The sequence below is a fragment of the Ascaphus truei genome, chromosome 2, assembly GCF_040206685.1.
Source record: "Ascaphus truei isolate aAscTru1 chromosome 2, aAscTru1.hap1, whole genome shotgun sequence".
Taxonomy (NCBI): Eukaryota; Metazoa; Chordata; class Amphibia; order Anura; family Ascaphidae; genus Ascaphus; species Ascaphus truei.
The window spans coordinates 463,032,848-463,047,353 of NC_134484.1; the positions used below are offsets into that span (position 1 = coordinate 463,032,848).

At 42.0% G+C, this 14,506-nt stretch overlaps 1 protein-coding gene across 2 annotated transcripts in view; it reads left to right on the top strand.

The window, feature by feature from the left end:
- Positions 1 to 14,506, top strand: part of MYL3 (myosin light chain 3) — an 80,995-nt gene that overhangs the window by 43,376 nt on the left and 23,113 nt on the right. For both annotated transcript variants that reach the window (XM_075588078.1, XM_075588077.1), the window contains exon 3: positions 8,900 to 9,049. In XM_075588078.1, the coding sequence (XP_075444193.1) occupies positions 8,900 to 9,049 (150 nt within the window). The remainder of the gene's footprint in view (positions 1 to 8,899; positions 9,050 to 14,506) is intronic.

Below are 14,506 nucleotides of genomic sequence, written 5' to 3' on the forward strand. Positions count from 1 at the left end.
AATTTATCCTGTGGATCCTGTAGACGACCCAGTGACCGTTCACACTGCCCGTGTGGGAGAAGAGGCCGAGGCACTACAATTCGACTTCGGAGAGTCTCCCCTGAGGGAAGCATGGAAAGAGAAGCTACGTGCTCAGTTGAGAAAGAGACGAGATGTGTTCTCTACTAGTGAGATGGACGTGGGATGCAGCAGAAGCGCTCAGCACACGATTCGTCTGAATGATGACACGCCCTTTAGGGAAAGGTCGCGCCGCTTAGCTCCCAGAGATGTGGAGGATGTGCGGGGTGTCCTGAATGAGATGGAAACAGCCGGCATAGTGACCGGATCTCGGAGTCCCTATGCCTCACCGATTGTGGTGGTACGGAAGAAGAATGGGTCTGTTCGATTGTGCGTGGACTACCGAACATTGAACAGACGTACTGTGCCTGACCAATACACGCTACCCCGAATAGAGGAGATCCTCAGCGCACTGTCCGGAAGCCAGTGGTTTAGCGTGTTGGACCTTCGATCTGGGTATTACCAGGTTCCGATGAGCCCCACTGATCAAGAGAAGACGGCGTTCGTCTGTCCTCTGGGATTTTATCAGTTCACTCGGATGCCCCAAGGTATCTGTGGCGCTCCAGCCACTTTCCAACGGCTTATGGAAAAGACGATTGGAGATATGTGTCCGCGTGAGTGTTTGGTCTACCTAGACGACATAATTGTGTTCGGAGCCACCCTTGAAGAACACGAGACTAGGCTGATGAAAGTGTTGGATCGCTTAGGGAAAGAAGGCCTGAAGCTCTCCTTGGATAAGTGCCGCTTCTGTCGAACATCGGTCACTTATGTGGGTCATATCGTGTCCGCAGACGGAGTGGCCACCGACCCGGCCAAGGTGGAGGCGGTGGTGAATTGGCCAAGACCCGAGAATGTAATGGAGCTGAGGTCATTTCTCGGGTTCTGTGGATACTATAGACGATTCGTGGACGGATACTCCAAGAAGGCAGCTGTGCTGAACGATCTGCTGAAGGTCTATCCAGAGGAACCCAAGCAGAAGAGGACCCCCCCAAGTACCCCCTTCGGGGATCGGTGGACGCCCGCTTGTGAAGAAGCATTTAAGAGGCTGAAGAATAGTTTAACAGAGGCTCCCGTTCTAGCCTATGCTGACCCGGAGAAGCCTTACGTTCTGCACGTGGATGCCAGCCTCAACGGATTGGGAGCTGTGCTACACCAGAAGTACCCCACTGGACTTCGTCCTGTGGCATATGCAAGTAGAAGTTTGACTCCCAGTGAAAAGAATTATCCAGTTCACAAATTGGAGTTCCTCGCCCTCAAATGGGCCATATCTGACAAACTACATGATTACCTATATGGGGTCACCTTCGAGGTCCGAACAGACAATAATCCGCTGACCTATGTACAAACCACGGCCACGTTAGATGCGACCGGTCACAGATGGTTGGCCACCCTTGCCAATTACCAGTTTTCTATGAAATATAAGCCTGGACCTCTCAATATAGGAGCCGATGCTCTATCTAGGAGATCGGGACTGGGCGAGACCGCCGACGATGGCCCGTGGGAAGAAATTCCAGGACCAGGAATGAGAGCTATGTGTTCCACTGCTGCTATTGTAAACAACCGAGTGGCATTCTCCGAGCTACGAGTAGTGGATTCTTTAGGGTGTCGACCTCAAGCCCTTCCAGAAGCTTACTGCCACCCCGATGGCATGGGTCTAACACAAGACGTTATCTTCACGGTGAAGGAACTGGTACTAGCACAGACACATGATCCTGCGGCTAAGGCTGTCCGAGAGGCCCTACACAAAAATGACTCTTCACTGGTGAAACGGGCTCCTCGCGAGGATGTGAGTCTTCTCATGAGAGAATGGGATAAGTTTGAGATGAATAACGGCCTACTCTATAGGGTTGTTCAATTCCACAATCATCCTGACCGTCGACAACTATTTCTACCTCGGCGTATGCAAGGCCTCGTGTTAAGATCACTACATGATGATCATGGACATTTGGGGGTGGATAAGACCTTGGGTTTAGTGCGAGACCGGTTCTTCTGGCCTAGAATGCGGGAGTCAATTGAACAACACTGCAGACAATGTCTACGGTGCATTCATAGGAAGACCCTTCCCACCCGTGCTGCTCCAATGGGCCATCTCAAAAGTGCTGGGCCTATGGATTTAGTTTGTATGGACTTTTTGTGCATAGAACCAGATTCAAAGGGTATAGGAAATGTGCTAGTAGTGACAGATCATTGCACTCGATACGCTCAAGCCTTCCCCACGAAGGACCAGAAGGCTACCACAGTGGCTAAAGTACTGTGGGAGAAGTATTTTGTGCATTATGGTCTGCCCAGCAGGATGCACTCTGACCAGGGACGGGATTTTGAGAGCAAGCTGATCAAAGAGTTACTAACACTATTGAACATTCAAAAGTCCAGGACTACTCCCTATCACCCAGAAGGTGATGCGCTCCCTGAAAGATTTAATTGGACATTGCTGGACATGCTAGGCACTCTGAAAAATTCCCAAAAAGGAGAATGGAGTAAACATGTCGAGGCCTTGGTGCATGCCTACAATTGCACTAGGCACGAGTCCACCGGGTACACCCCATACTTCATGATGTTCGGGAGAGAAGCCAGACTGCCAATCGACATCCGCCTACGGGTATCTACCGACGGGATACCCAACATGGCTCATTATCGATATGTGCAGAGACTCCAGGACAGTCTGCACCGTGCCTATCAGTTAGCCGAAAGAGCCACCGCTTGACTGAATGCCAATAATAAAAGACGGTACGACCACAAAGTACGCTATAGAGCGCTCCAACCGGGAGACGCAGTTCTCCTACGCAACTTAGGGATTCCAGGCAAGCACAAGTTAGCTGATCGCTGGAGAGAGGGGCCTTTTCAAGTAGAGTCCCAAATGCCGGGCCTCCCTGTTTATCGCTTACGTGACGTGAATGGCAGGGTAAAAGTCTGGCACCGAAACCACTTGTTACCTATCTCCCAACTGGGAGAAAGTGAACCCGAAACAGAAACAGTAATAAACGACAGTGAGCCTGAAGAGTCTATTGAGAATCCAGGGCCCACAGATGAGACAATTCAGGATCCTTTGGAGGGAACATCCAACAGAGACTGGTGGGCACCTCCCGCAGGAGCAACAAGTAAGGGGCCGGCTGACAAAGTACCTTCATCAGAATTATCACCAAGTAATCAATCATTAGATCCTACCACTCCGAGTTTTGTGCCTCAAAGAGACAATGTTCAGTTACAAAGAGACTTTCCCCAAACTGGTTCACCCTCTGCCAGAGAGTCTAGGCCTCAAGCCTACGATGGTCTGTCTCAAGAGGAAGAAATGGAGACTGAGACTCGCAGGAGTCAGCGAGTGAGACGCCCTCCCACTAGAGTGGCTTATGATTCATTAGGGGCACCTCACTATGAGTCTCAGCAGCAAGCTAAAGCCAAGCTAGACTCAGTTATAAATATGTTTGTTGAACTGTACAATCTCGTTTAGGGGTCACATTGTGGGTGGTTAGCGTCCGCCGTGACGCCTAGAGGTGATAGCGTCCGCCGTGACGCCTAGAGGTGATAGCGTCCGCCGTGACGCCTAAAGGTGGTAGCGTCCGCCGTGACGCCTAGTGTGGTTAGTGTCCGCCGTGACACCCAGTGTGGTTAGTGCCCACCGTGGCGCATGACGAGGTTATGCTGTTATGATATTATGATGTTATGATGTTACGTGATATGTGTGTTTCCATGCAGTAAAGCCAGTCCTGTTTTATATTCGGTAGCGTTGTGTGGTTGTTTCCTGTGAGGGCCTCCTCCCACTCCGTTGGGATCCCTCCCAGGTGGAGGCGTTGCACCTAGAGATGTATGATATGTATGTACCCCAGGTTCCCCAAGCGGAGGCTTAGGCTCCTGAGAGCCACACAGGTTGCACAGCAAGTAGTAGCGGCGGTATTCATAGGGAAGACCCGTTACATATAAGTATTGTTTTTTGTTTTTTTCCATATATATCGGCTGACCATGTACTCAGCGCTATATGTATACTTTTTAGAGGCTCCAGTCCTTGGCTTGTAGAGCTTACAATCTATTTTTTGTGTGCCAGAGAGTGAGATAAAGTGACTTGCCCAAGGTCACAAGGATCTGACATCAGAATGTGAACCAGGCCTCCTTAGCTCCAAGCTCAGTGTTTTTCCCAGTCAACCGCATTTACTCAATGAGCCGCTTCTCCAGCCCTACAGAACGTGACCTAAGATATCAACTTCCCAGGTGACATGCAAGTAACCAAAGCTGCGATGCCAGTTGGTGCAGGTCAATAAGAGAAGGGAAACAAAAGAAAACAGCGCACAACGCCAAATAGTGAAGCAAATTCAACAATATATTATAGAATTAAAAAGGGGGTAATATATCTGCGTACATAAAAAAAGGTTGGTAAAAGGCATGTAGTGTGTATCACACTGTTTACCACTCGGCTGTTAGCTGTAGATTCAGGTGCTTGCTTCCCTCTGCTGCTGCAGCTCAGTTGATTCTGGGGCAGGACGTCAGTCTTTTCACTCCCAAGGGGATTTCCCTTCATGCAGCCAGGTTCAGCAGCTGGTACTGGGGCTCGGTGAAATCGCTCCTGCTTCCTAGCCGATATGAAGCTGCTCCTGTACCTCGGCAGGTGTATCCTCTGCACAGAGGTTAAAACGCAGCTTGCTGCTGTCTTCACAGCAGTGGTGGATTCAATAGGGAAGTTTGAACAGTCTTACAAAGTCTCTCACAAGTGTCCAAAACAGCACACAGGATGAAATAAAAACAGGACAGGCCAACACATAGACAAAGGCCAATGTAAGCAGATATAAGGCAATAGAATGTTACATCCAACTAGTTTCGTAGAATTAACTACTTCTTCAGGGAATAATTAGGCCTTTACCCAGAGGTCTTAAATACCTCACATAGATACCTTATTGGTCAACCAATTAGGGATAGACCAATCATCTATAATAGGTAATGGTCTGCGTGATAGGGAAGATGTGTAGTTTACTTTTAAAACAACAACTTTATTAACAAAAAAACAAAAACAAAACAATACCTATTTAATATAAACTTACATATAGACAAAACCTAGCATAAATAATTAAAAACATGCTGGAATAAAAGAAACACAATATTAGTCGACTTAAAATAGACACCATCATTACTTGCATAAAAAGATGTAACTAGAAAAAAAGCGTAGGATAAAGAAAGGAAAACAGAGATACAGAGATAAATGATACATCCCCTAGGTACAGAGGGGTGGTGAGCTAAAGATTCAATAAAGTGCCCAAATATCCACATCCTCATTTAACCCCTTAGGGGACATAGTATCTAACTTATGTATCCAATATGTCTCTTTAGAAGACAATGTTTTAACTCTGTCCCCTCCTCTTCTATTTACAGGAATCAACTGAATAATGAATGAGGATGTGGATATTTGGGCACTTTAATGAATCTTTAGCTCACCACCCCTCTGTACCTAGGGGATGTATCATTTATCTCTGTATCTCTGTTTTCCTTTCTTTATCCTACGCTTTTTTTCTAGTTACATCTTTTTATGCAAGTAATGATGGTGTCTATTTTAAGTCGACTAATATTGTGTTTCTTTTATTCCAGCATGTTTTTAATTATTTATGCTAGGTTATGTCTATATGTAAGTTTATATTAAATAGGTATTGTTTTGTTTTTGTTTTTTTGTTAATAAAGTTGTTGTTTTAAAAGTAAACTACACATCTTCCCTATCACGCAGACCATTACCTATTATAGATGATTGTTCTATCCCTAATTGGTTGACCAATAAGGTATCTATGTGAGGTATTTAAGACCTCTGGGTAATGGCCTAATTATTCCCTGAAGAAGTAGTTAATTCTACGAAACTAGTTGGATGTAACATTCTATTGCCTTATATCTGCTTACATTGGCCTTTGTCTATGTGTTGGCCTGTCCTGTTTTTATTTCATCCTGTGTGCTGTTTTGGACACTTGTGAGAGACTTTGTAAGACTGTTCAAACTTCCCTATTGAATCCACCACTGCTGTGAAGACAGCAGCAAGCTGCGTTTTAACCTCTGTGCAGAGGATACACCTGCCGAGGTACAGGAGCAGCTTCATATCGGCTAGGAAGCAGGAGCGATTTCACCGAGCCCCAGTACCAGCTGCTGAACCTGGCTGCATGAAGGGAAATCCCCTTGGGAGTGAAAAGACTGACGTCCTGCCCCAGAATCAACTGAGCTGCAGCAGCAGAGGGAAGCAAGCACCTGAATCTACAGCTAACAGCCGAGTGGTAAACAGTGTGATACACACTACATGCCTTTTACCAACCTTTTTTTATGTACGCAGATATATTACCCCCTTTTTAATTCTATAATATATTGTTGAATTTGCTTCACTATTTGGCGTTGTGCGCTGTTTTCTTTTGTTTCCCTTCTCTTAGTGTGTGTGGGGTGCTGAGCCACCCCTGCGTTTACAGCTGCAGACGCCATTATCCCCAACACGGTTATGTGGCACTTATTATTTAATGTTTAATTATCTCACTGTGGGAGTTGTGGTTTAATTTTTTATACATTTTTTATCACTAAATTGATGGTATAGTCACTGTACTGTATATATTTATACATTTAAACTTTATAGGTAGTTAGGTAGTAGCGCACAGTTTTGTTTTTTGGTGCAGGTCAATGATGCTCAATTACAGTCTTCAAGACTCCACTGTCTTTTGTCACACAAATTGTATTCGTGATGGTGATGTTTTTAATTAAAAATCAAAACACACTTTCAGTGACAAAACACAAATAAGTGTGACTTAGAACGTGCGTGCGTTACGGTTTCGTTGCAAGGCAATACATTTTTCCCATGACGAAACTTCTTTGCTGACGCCTACAGCGTTACTTCAAAAACCTGACCTGTTGATTGGGTCTTTAGCACTGTGGTTGAGCACCCCTGCTCTAGGTGACAAATACCAAGATATTGCAGTCATTATTGAAAATGATGCCTATTGCTACATAAACCACATGAGAATTTATTAGAATAGTCATTGGCTGGATTACTAATATAGATTTGCTGGTATCACCTTATTTCGCTCTACTTTATGGCCTTTATTCAATTCACTGTGAATCTGATTCTACATGGCAGGGAAACGCTGAACTCCATTGGCATGGATGTAACTCGGAGCTCTTACTGCATATATTAAATGGGGTAGATGAACTATAATTAGTAAAAGTTCATTAGGTGAAAAGAGTTTAAAAATAGGGGGGAGCTAGCGGTGCTTTTCTCTCTAAATAATGTTACTTTTGCAGTCAAAATAACTATAACCACTACTTAACAAAACGCTTTCTATCCTACATTTTGAGCTAAAAATTCCCCTCTCCATGCAACATTTCCTTTGCATTTCAAATAATATATTATTACCCCCTCTTTCCACAAAGAGTGGCTAGATGTACGGTATTGCATTTTCTTATACTCCCCTACTATCCTACAATGCAGCGCAGGTATATTTGTTTTTTTTAAAGTATTTAAGGAAACTTTTCTGAAGATAACAGCTTATCATCATATGTTCCTACATGACTATATAACATGTGCATTTACTAGTAATACTATTGTCTGTTTCTCACCTGCTCACAGTGTAAACTATAGATCAGCAGCTTCCCTCTCACACTATGTCCCTACAGTATATTATAATAACTTTTTTTTCATATATTCTGAACAGGTCATATAGCGCTTTTCTTACAGTGGGACTCACAGCGCGTCACAATTACAGTATAGTGCGCAGTTACGCAGCACACAGGAATGTTACAGACACAGTCCCTGCCCAGATGAGATTACAATCTATGATTTTGGTGCCTGAGGCACAGGGAGATAAATAAAGCGACTTGCCCAAGGTCACAAGGAGCCAAGATTGGGAATTGAACCAGGTGCCCCTGATTTAAATTAAATGCCATTGCTTACAGCAGGGGTGCGCAAACTGTGGGGCGTGAGATTTTTCTGGGGGGTCGCGTGCGGTTGCAGAGACCCAGCGCTCTTCCCCAAGGCATTAAAAGTAAATGCTGGGGGGCTGCGTGAGGTTTCTGCAACCTCAACTTACCTTGCTTCAGCGGCGTCTGGAAGCATCTCCATGGCAACGCAGCGTCAAATAACGCAGCAGGGTCATGCGGCATGATGTCAAACGCGTGTTGCCAGAGCAACGCCACATCAAACGACGCCATGGTTCACGTGACGTGACATCACATGACCCTGTGCGTCATTTGACGCCGCACTGAGCAAAGGGGAGGGGGGGGCGTTTGCTCCGGGGACAAGAGGCAGGGGGGCGCAAGAGCAAAAGTTTGCGCACCCCTGGTTTACAGCATGAGTGTCTTTACTCACTGAGCCACTCTACTCCTGGGCACTCCCTTGCGTCTTGACATTTTGTTGCCATAGTTTAACTTTTATAATCCAAAAGGTGAAGCACACCCAGTACACTGCTAAAACAGACACCAATTATAATATCTTTGTACAAACAGGATCTCGGGGTACGTACAAACTTCAACCTCGTTTACAAATGTATTGTAATCGTAACTCAGCAGGTGCCTTTTACGAGCCTGTAGTTATAGCTGCCGTGTTCTGATCATTCCCTTTCCACCTTTCCAAGAGCGATCATCACGCAGAGTCTTTCATCAAACACAAGTCTGCTGTCACCTAACCCTGTAGATGATTAACCACAGTGATATTTGTCCCGAGATTCCAGGAAATAGAGTTAATAATAAAAGAAAAAAAAATGATGTGGGTGATTATTATGTGTAAAGTTCCACCAACATCAATATTTGTTCGGTTTTACAATAATAACCAAAAAAAGTGAACATTTCATAAATAGGCAAAGGTACAAAATCCAATATTTGTCTTTCCCTGTCTTTTTCTTGGCAGAATTTAAGGAAGCCTTTTCTCTCTTTGATCGGACCCCTAGCTGTGAGTTGAAAATCACCTATGGACAGTGTGGTGATGTTTTGAGGGCTTTGGGACAAAATCCAACCAATGCTGAAGTTTTAAAAGTCCTTGGCCGGCCAAAGCCAGAAGGTCAGTTCATATTTGTAATGTCAATTTTCCAGAAATATGATGTTTTGCACATTAACTTTTTTTTAATTTTTTTTAAGCCCTCAGTGTAAAAGAGTTGAAAAGAAATGCAGGTCAAATGAATACAACTCTTTCCCTGTCAAAATAGGCCAGACTGTTATTGGCCTCTGTGGCAGTGACCGATTTTTAAAGAATAATCTGAGTACAGCTCAACCCCCTTATAACGCTGTGCTTGGGGTCCAAAGAATCACATCGCATTATAAACGGATCGCGTTATAAATAATGTACAATTGTATGCATTGTACAATAAAGTATTTAAGACACCAATAATCGTGTTGTAAAGTATTCATAAATATGAAAATTGGGAGCCACGCTTGCATTGCGTTATAAGCGGCTTCGCGTTGTAACGGATCGCGTTATAACGGGGTTGAGCTGTAATACCAGTGAGCTAGAGCAGGAGTGGCCAATTCTAGTCCTCAAGGGCCACCAACAGGTCAGGTTTTCAGGATATCCCAGCTTCAGCACAGATGGCTCAATCAAAGACTGAGCCACTAATTGAGCAACTTGTGCTGAAGCAGGGATTGATTGAGCCACCTGTGCTGAAGCAGGGACTGATTGAGCCACCTGGGATGTCCTGAAAACCTGACCGGTTGGTGACTCTTGAGGACTGGAATTTACCACCTCTGCACTAGTGTAATATGATGATTTATCAATATGTAATTTATCATTAAAGCCTTTACTGCTCGAGAAGCATTGTTTTGCAATGTATTGTGAGTCGCTTTGCCAACTATGGAGTTAATTATTTGGATGTCTACAAGTGCTGAAGTCACATCTTAAATTATATTTATACTACTGCATATTGCTGACAATGTTTCATGCTGTTATTTTTCTGGTGTCTTTTCTTGTACAACTTAGTATATGGTATAGAATGATTGTCTGTGACATGTTTGTTTACCAGTCACTGTTACTATGAAAGATTTAATCAAATTCCGTCTTATATTTGGGAACAGCGGCAACGTAGAAGAAACAGCATCAATCATCCTAATTTCTGCCTTTAGTTCTTCACAAGGATAATTATCCAGGGCTTCAATATTTATTTATTTATAAAATGTTTTACCAGGAAGTAATACATTGAGAGTTAACTCTCGTTTTCAAGTATGTCCTGGGCACAGTTAATATGACAAATAATACATGGTTACAAATACAGTTACATAAATGAACAGGGTATACATTATATACAATACATTGCATGCACAGTTAGAGAAGATGTATATTATAGGCTTATATAACAGTTACAAACCAGATTAAAATGTGAGACAGCCATAGTTTTGAAAGAACTTAAACGGCCAGGGGTCCTCTTTTTTTCCCATATCAAACAGTGACATGATAGTGTTGTCAATTGTCAAGAGAGACAATTAATTTTGACACAAATTTTTTTCCACATCGCTCGTCAGTCTCGGGAGACTGTTCTCATCCTGTAATTACAATATGTGGAACAAAATATCCTGCTTGTAAATACTGTAGCATTAATGAGGACTAATAATGCACCAACTCATCTTAAGCACTGCATCTTAGAATAGTGGTTTGTAATCTTTTCTAGAGCTACAGAATCCTTTAAATGCACAGTCTTAATCAGTGGAGCCCTGGAATAACTCATTGTGACTTTGTATATAATACTGCAGCAGTCCCCTTATCCTAATAGAGGTCGAAATATTATTGATGTACTGGTTTATATATATATATATATATTTTTTAAATGGACATCCAACTGCAGTGAACATGGCTGCCTGGCATCAAATGGCGCTGCGTTGCCATGTCAACCGGATGCTACGTGACGTCATGACACTACAAGGCGGGGCATTGTCATGGCACCGCATAGCATCATGACATCACGTAGCGTCCGGTTGCCATAGCAACGCAGCGTCATCTGACGCCAGGCAGCCGTGTTCACTGCGGTTGGAGGGAGAATTGCAGCAGGACGCCGGGAGACACCGCCGCACCACGCCATCAAGGAAGGGAATTTTTATATTTTCATTTTCTCCGGGTTGGCCTTCAGTTTCAGGTGGAGACCCTGGTAGCTGCTCCCTTTTGTTTAATGTCGCTGTGTTATTAGTTAGTGCTTGTGCAGACACCTCCCCACCTCTTTATTGGCTCTCGGATACGGAGAGTGTGAGATAAGGGAAAAGGAAACACTGAATTGACAAATACACCTCCATTCAGAGACCCCTTAAGAATTTCAACCGGCCAACTATGTGGGATTAAACCTTTAGGGTGATTTAATCTTTCTATGTAAGGAAATCTAAATACATGTTGACCTGCTATGTGGAACTGCCTCTTTAAATAGTCTTCACAGTTTTCTCTATTGTATACAATGAATAACATTTAACTTTTAACAATTAATAGAGTTTTTTAATTACCAAGTTGAAAAAATATATAGCAAAATTAAATTATCGAGTGTTGAATAATACAATTTAATACCAATTTTATTCACAGGAATCCCCCACATAACCCAAAAGGTCCACATAACACAGATTGAAAACCACTGATGTAGATGAATATTGGAGGTGTAAAGAGGCGCCCACATTCTAGCCACAATTGTAGAACCACATGTGTCAGCAAAACATAATCTGTATGTTGTAATGATACTCCAGGTTGTAGAGGAGCTCTAACATGACTGTCATTAAATCGAAGAGTAAATAATGGTTTTGATGGATGTTTTACCCAGATGTTCCATATTTTAACCCAGACCTCACCACTGGGGATTTTAACATATCACTGTAAATAGATATTCACACACTGCGAGTTATATATGTTAATAAAGTTTTATTATTTTTCTGTTTTATCCCTATAAGGTTGTTTATGTAATGACAACGGAAGCTCCCAGCCGGGAGAAAGACGCCATGCACTGCTAGCGTGGATCTGCCAGAAACGTAGCTGAAACTGCTGGGTCACTAAAAGGTTGCTTTATTTAATCATCTGGACATACAAAAAATAGTACCAAATTACTCGTGGAGGTTCACTCTGACGCGTTTCGTGCGCTACCGGCACTTTGTCAAAGAGTAGTATCCTCTCTAAAGGAACCGGCATAAGTAGCGCTGAAGCTGAATATTCCGCCCCCATACGTCACTCTAAGCACATCTCGCGATATACAAAATATCAACTACACATATAAGAAAAGGACATAAATCATAAATCAAGCCGAATATATCTAATCATAAAATGTCTGAAACAGACACATATAGAAAATAAAAATAAAGAATAAATATTAAGAAACCAAACTGAAACTGTAACACATCAAAACATCAATTAAAAAAACATCAATGTAAACAAGGGGTCTTTAAAAAAGGGTCTTTAAAACAAATTTGGGAAGAAGATGATTGTCACAAGTGTTATAACCCTAAGTAGTCATACTGTATGTGTATAGCTTGTTAATAATACCAAGGCAAAAATCTTGAATGATATTATAAAAGTCCTTGTAGTGAAGTATTTAAACATATGTACAAGGGATAGATCGCAAAGTAGTGTGTATATACCGGATGGGACAAAGGCATATATTGTTGGACATATACAGTATATGTTGAAATATCAATGTTGAAATACCAATAATGTATATCCGCATACAGTAGTTCGATGTAAAGAAGGATAAACCCGAGGGTAGATGTAACCTTAAAGTAAAAGACACCAATATGGAATTAACAACAGGATCAACACCATGATATCAATTGCTATATCAGAGCTCAATTTACTCCAGAAGGATTTTAGATCAGAACAATGTTTTCATGATTTTAAGAGTTATGGAACATTTAAGATCTATAAAAAAGAAAGACCTAAACTTACCTGTTTCGAGACATTTTTCTAATTGTCCTGATGGCAATATTGATGATTTTCAATTTTGTGGACTTGAACATATTGTCCGACCAATAAGACGGGGTAATAGACAGAACATTCTAAATAAACGTGAAATGTTCTGGATATTTACCCTCAATACATTGGTACCTTTTGGAATGAATACAGAATGAAAGCTAAAACATTTTCTTATTAATTAACGTCCTTCTATGCATGTGTGGTTTATATCTATACATGCATTCGAATATATGAATGCTCCCATTGTATCTGTATCTTCCCATATACAGTATAACATATTGCACTTGTTATATATGGCACTCATATTGTATATGGTATATATTTGTTGTCTATATTTTTAGTCTATGTTTCTCTCCATACAGAGTTCCTGTTTCACATGACTCTCTTTGATTGGGAGGGCTATATCATGAAAACATTGTTCTGATCTAAAATCCTTCTGGAGTAAATTGATCTCTGATATAGCAATTGATATCATGGTGTGGATCCTGTTCTTAATTCCATATTGGTGTCTTTTACTTTAAGGTTACATCTACCCCCGGGTTTATCCTTCTTTACATCGAACTACTGTATGCGGATATACATTATTGGTATTTCAACATTGGTTTTTCAACATATATATGTCCAACAATATATGCCTTTGTCCCATCCGGTACATACACACTACTTTGCGATCTATCCCTTGTACAAATGTTTAAAAACTTCACTACCAAGGACTATTATAATATCTATTCAAGATTTTTGCCTTGGTATTGTTAACAAGCTATACACATATGACTACTTAGGGTTATAACACTTGTGACAATCATCTTCTTCCCAAATTTGTTTTTAAAGACCCTTTTTTTAAAGACCCTTTGTTTACATTGATGTTTTTTTACATTGATGTTTTGATGTGTTACAGTTTCAGTTTGGTTTCTTATTATTTATTCTTTATTTTTTTTTTTTTTTTCTAAATGTGTCTGTTTCAGACATTTTATGATTAGATATATTCGGCTTGATTTATGATTTATGTCTTTTTCTTATCTGTGTAGTGGATATTTTGTATGTATAGTAGGTTCCGGCATTCTTGAAGACACCCTGGTAGTCTTGGTTACCCACCTTGTTGTACACAGAGAGGACCTCGCATTTTTGATCTCGCGAGATGTTCTTAGAGTGACGTATGGGGGCGGAGTATTCAGCTTCAGCGCTACTTATGCCGGTTCCTTTAGCGAGGATACTACTCTTTGACAAAGTGCCGGTAGCGCACACGAAACGCGTCAGAGTGATCCTCCACGAGGAATTTGGTACTATTTTTTGTATGTCCAGATGAATAAATAAAGCAACCTTTTAGTGACCCAGCAGTTTCAGCTACGTTTCTGGCAGATCCACGCTAGCAGTGCATGGCGTCTTTCTCCCGGCTAGAAGCTTCTGTTGCCTATACCTTCCATTGTGCCGTTGCGCGCCAATCCAGATTTGTACAATCAAGTCTTAGTGAGTATCACGTTCACTCTTGTTCATATATTGTGGGATCCAACTCCAGGGTATTGTTTATCATATCAGTTGGGGCTCAGGTTGATCTATCATATGGTCATTCCTGACATCCCCCTTTATATTTGGATA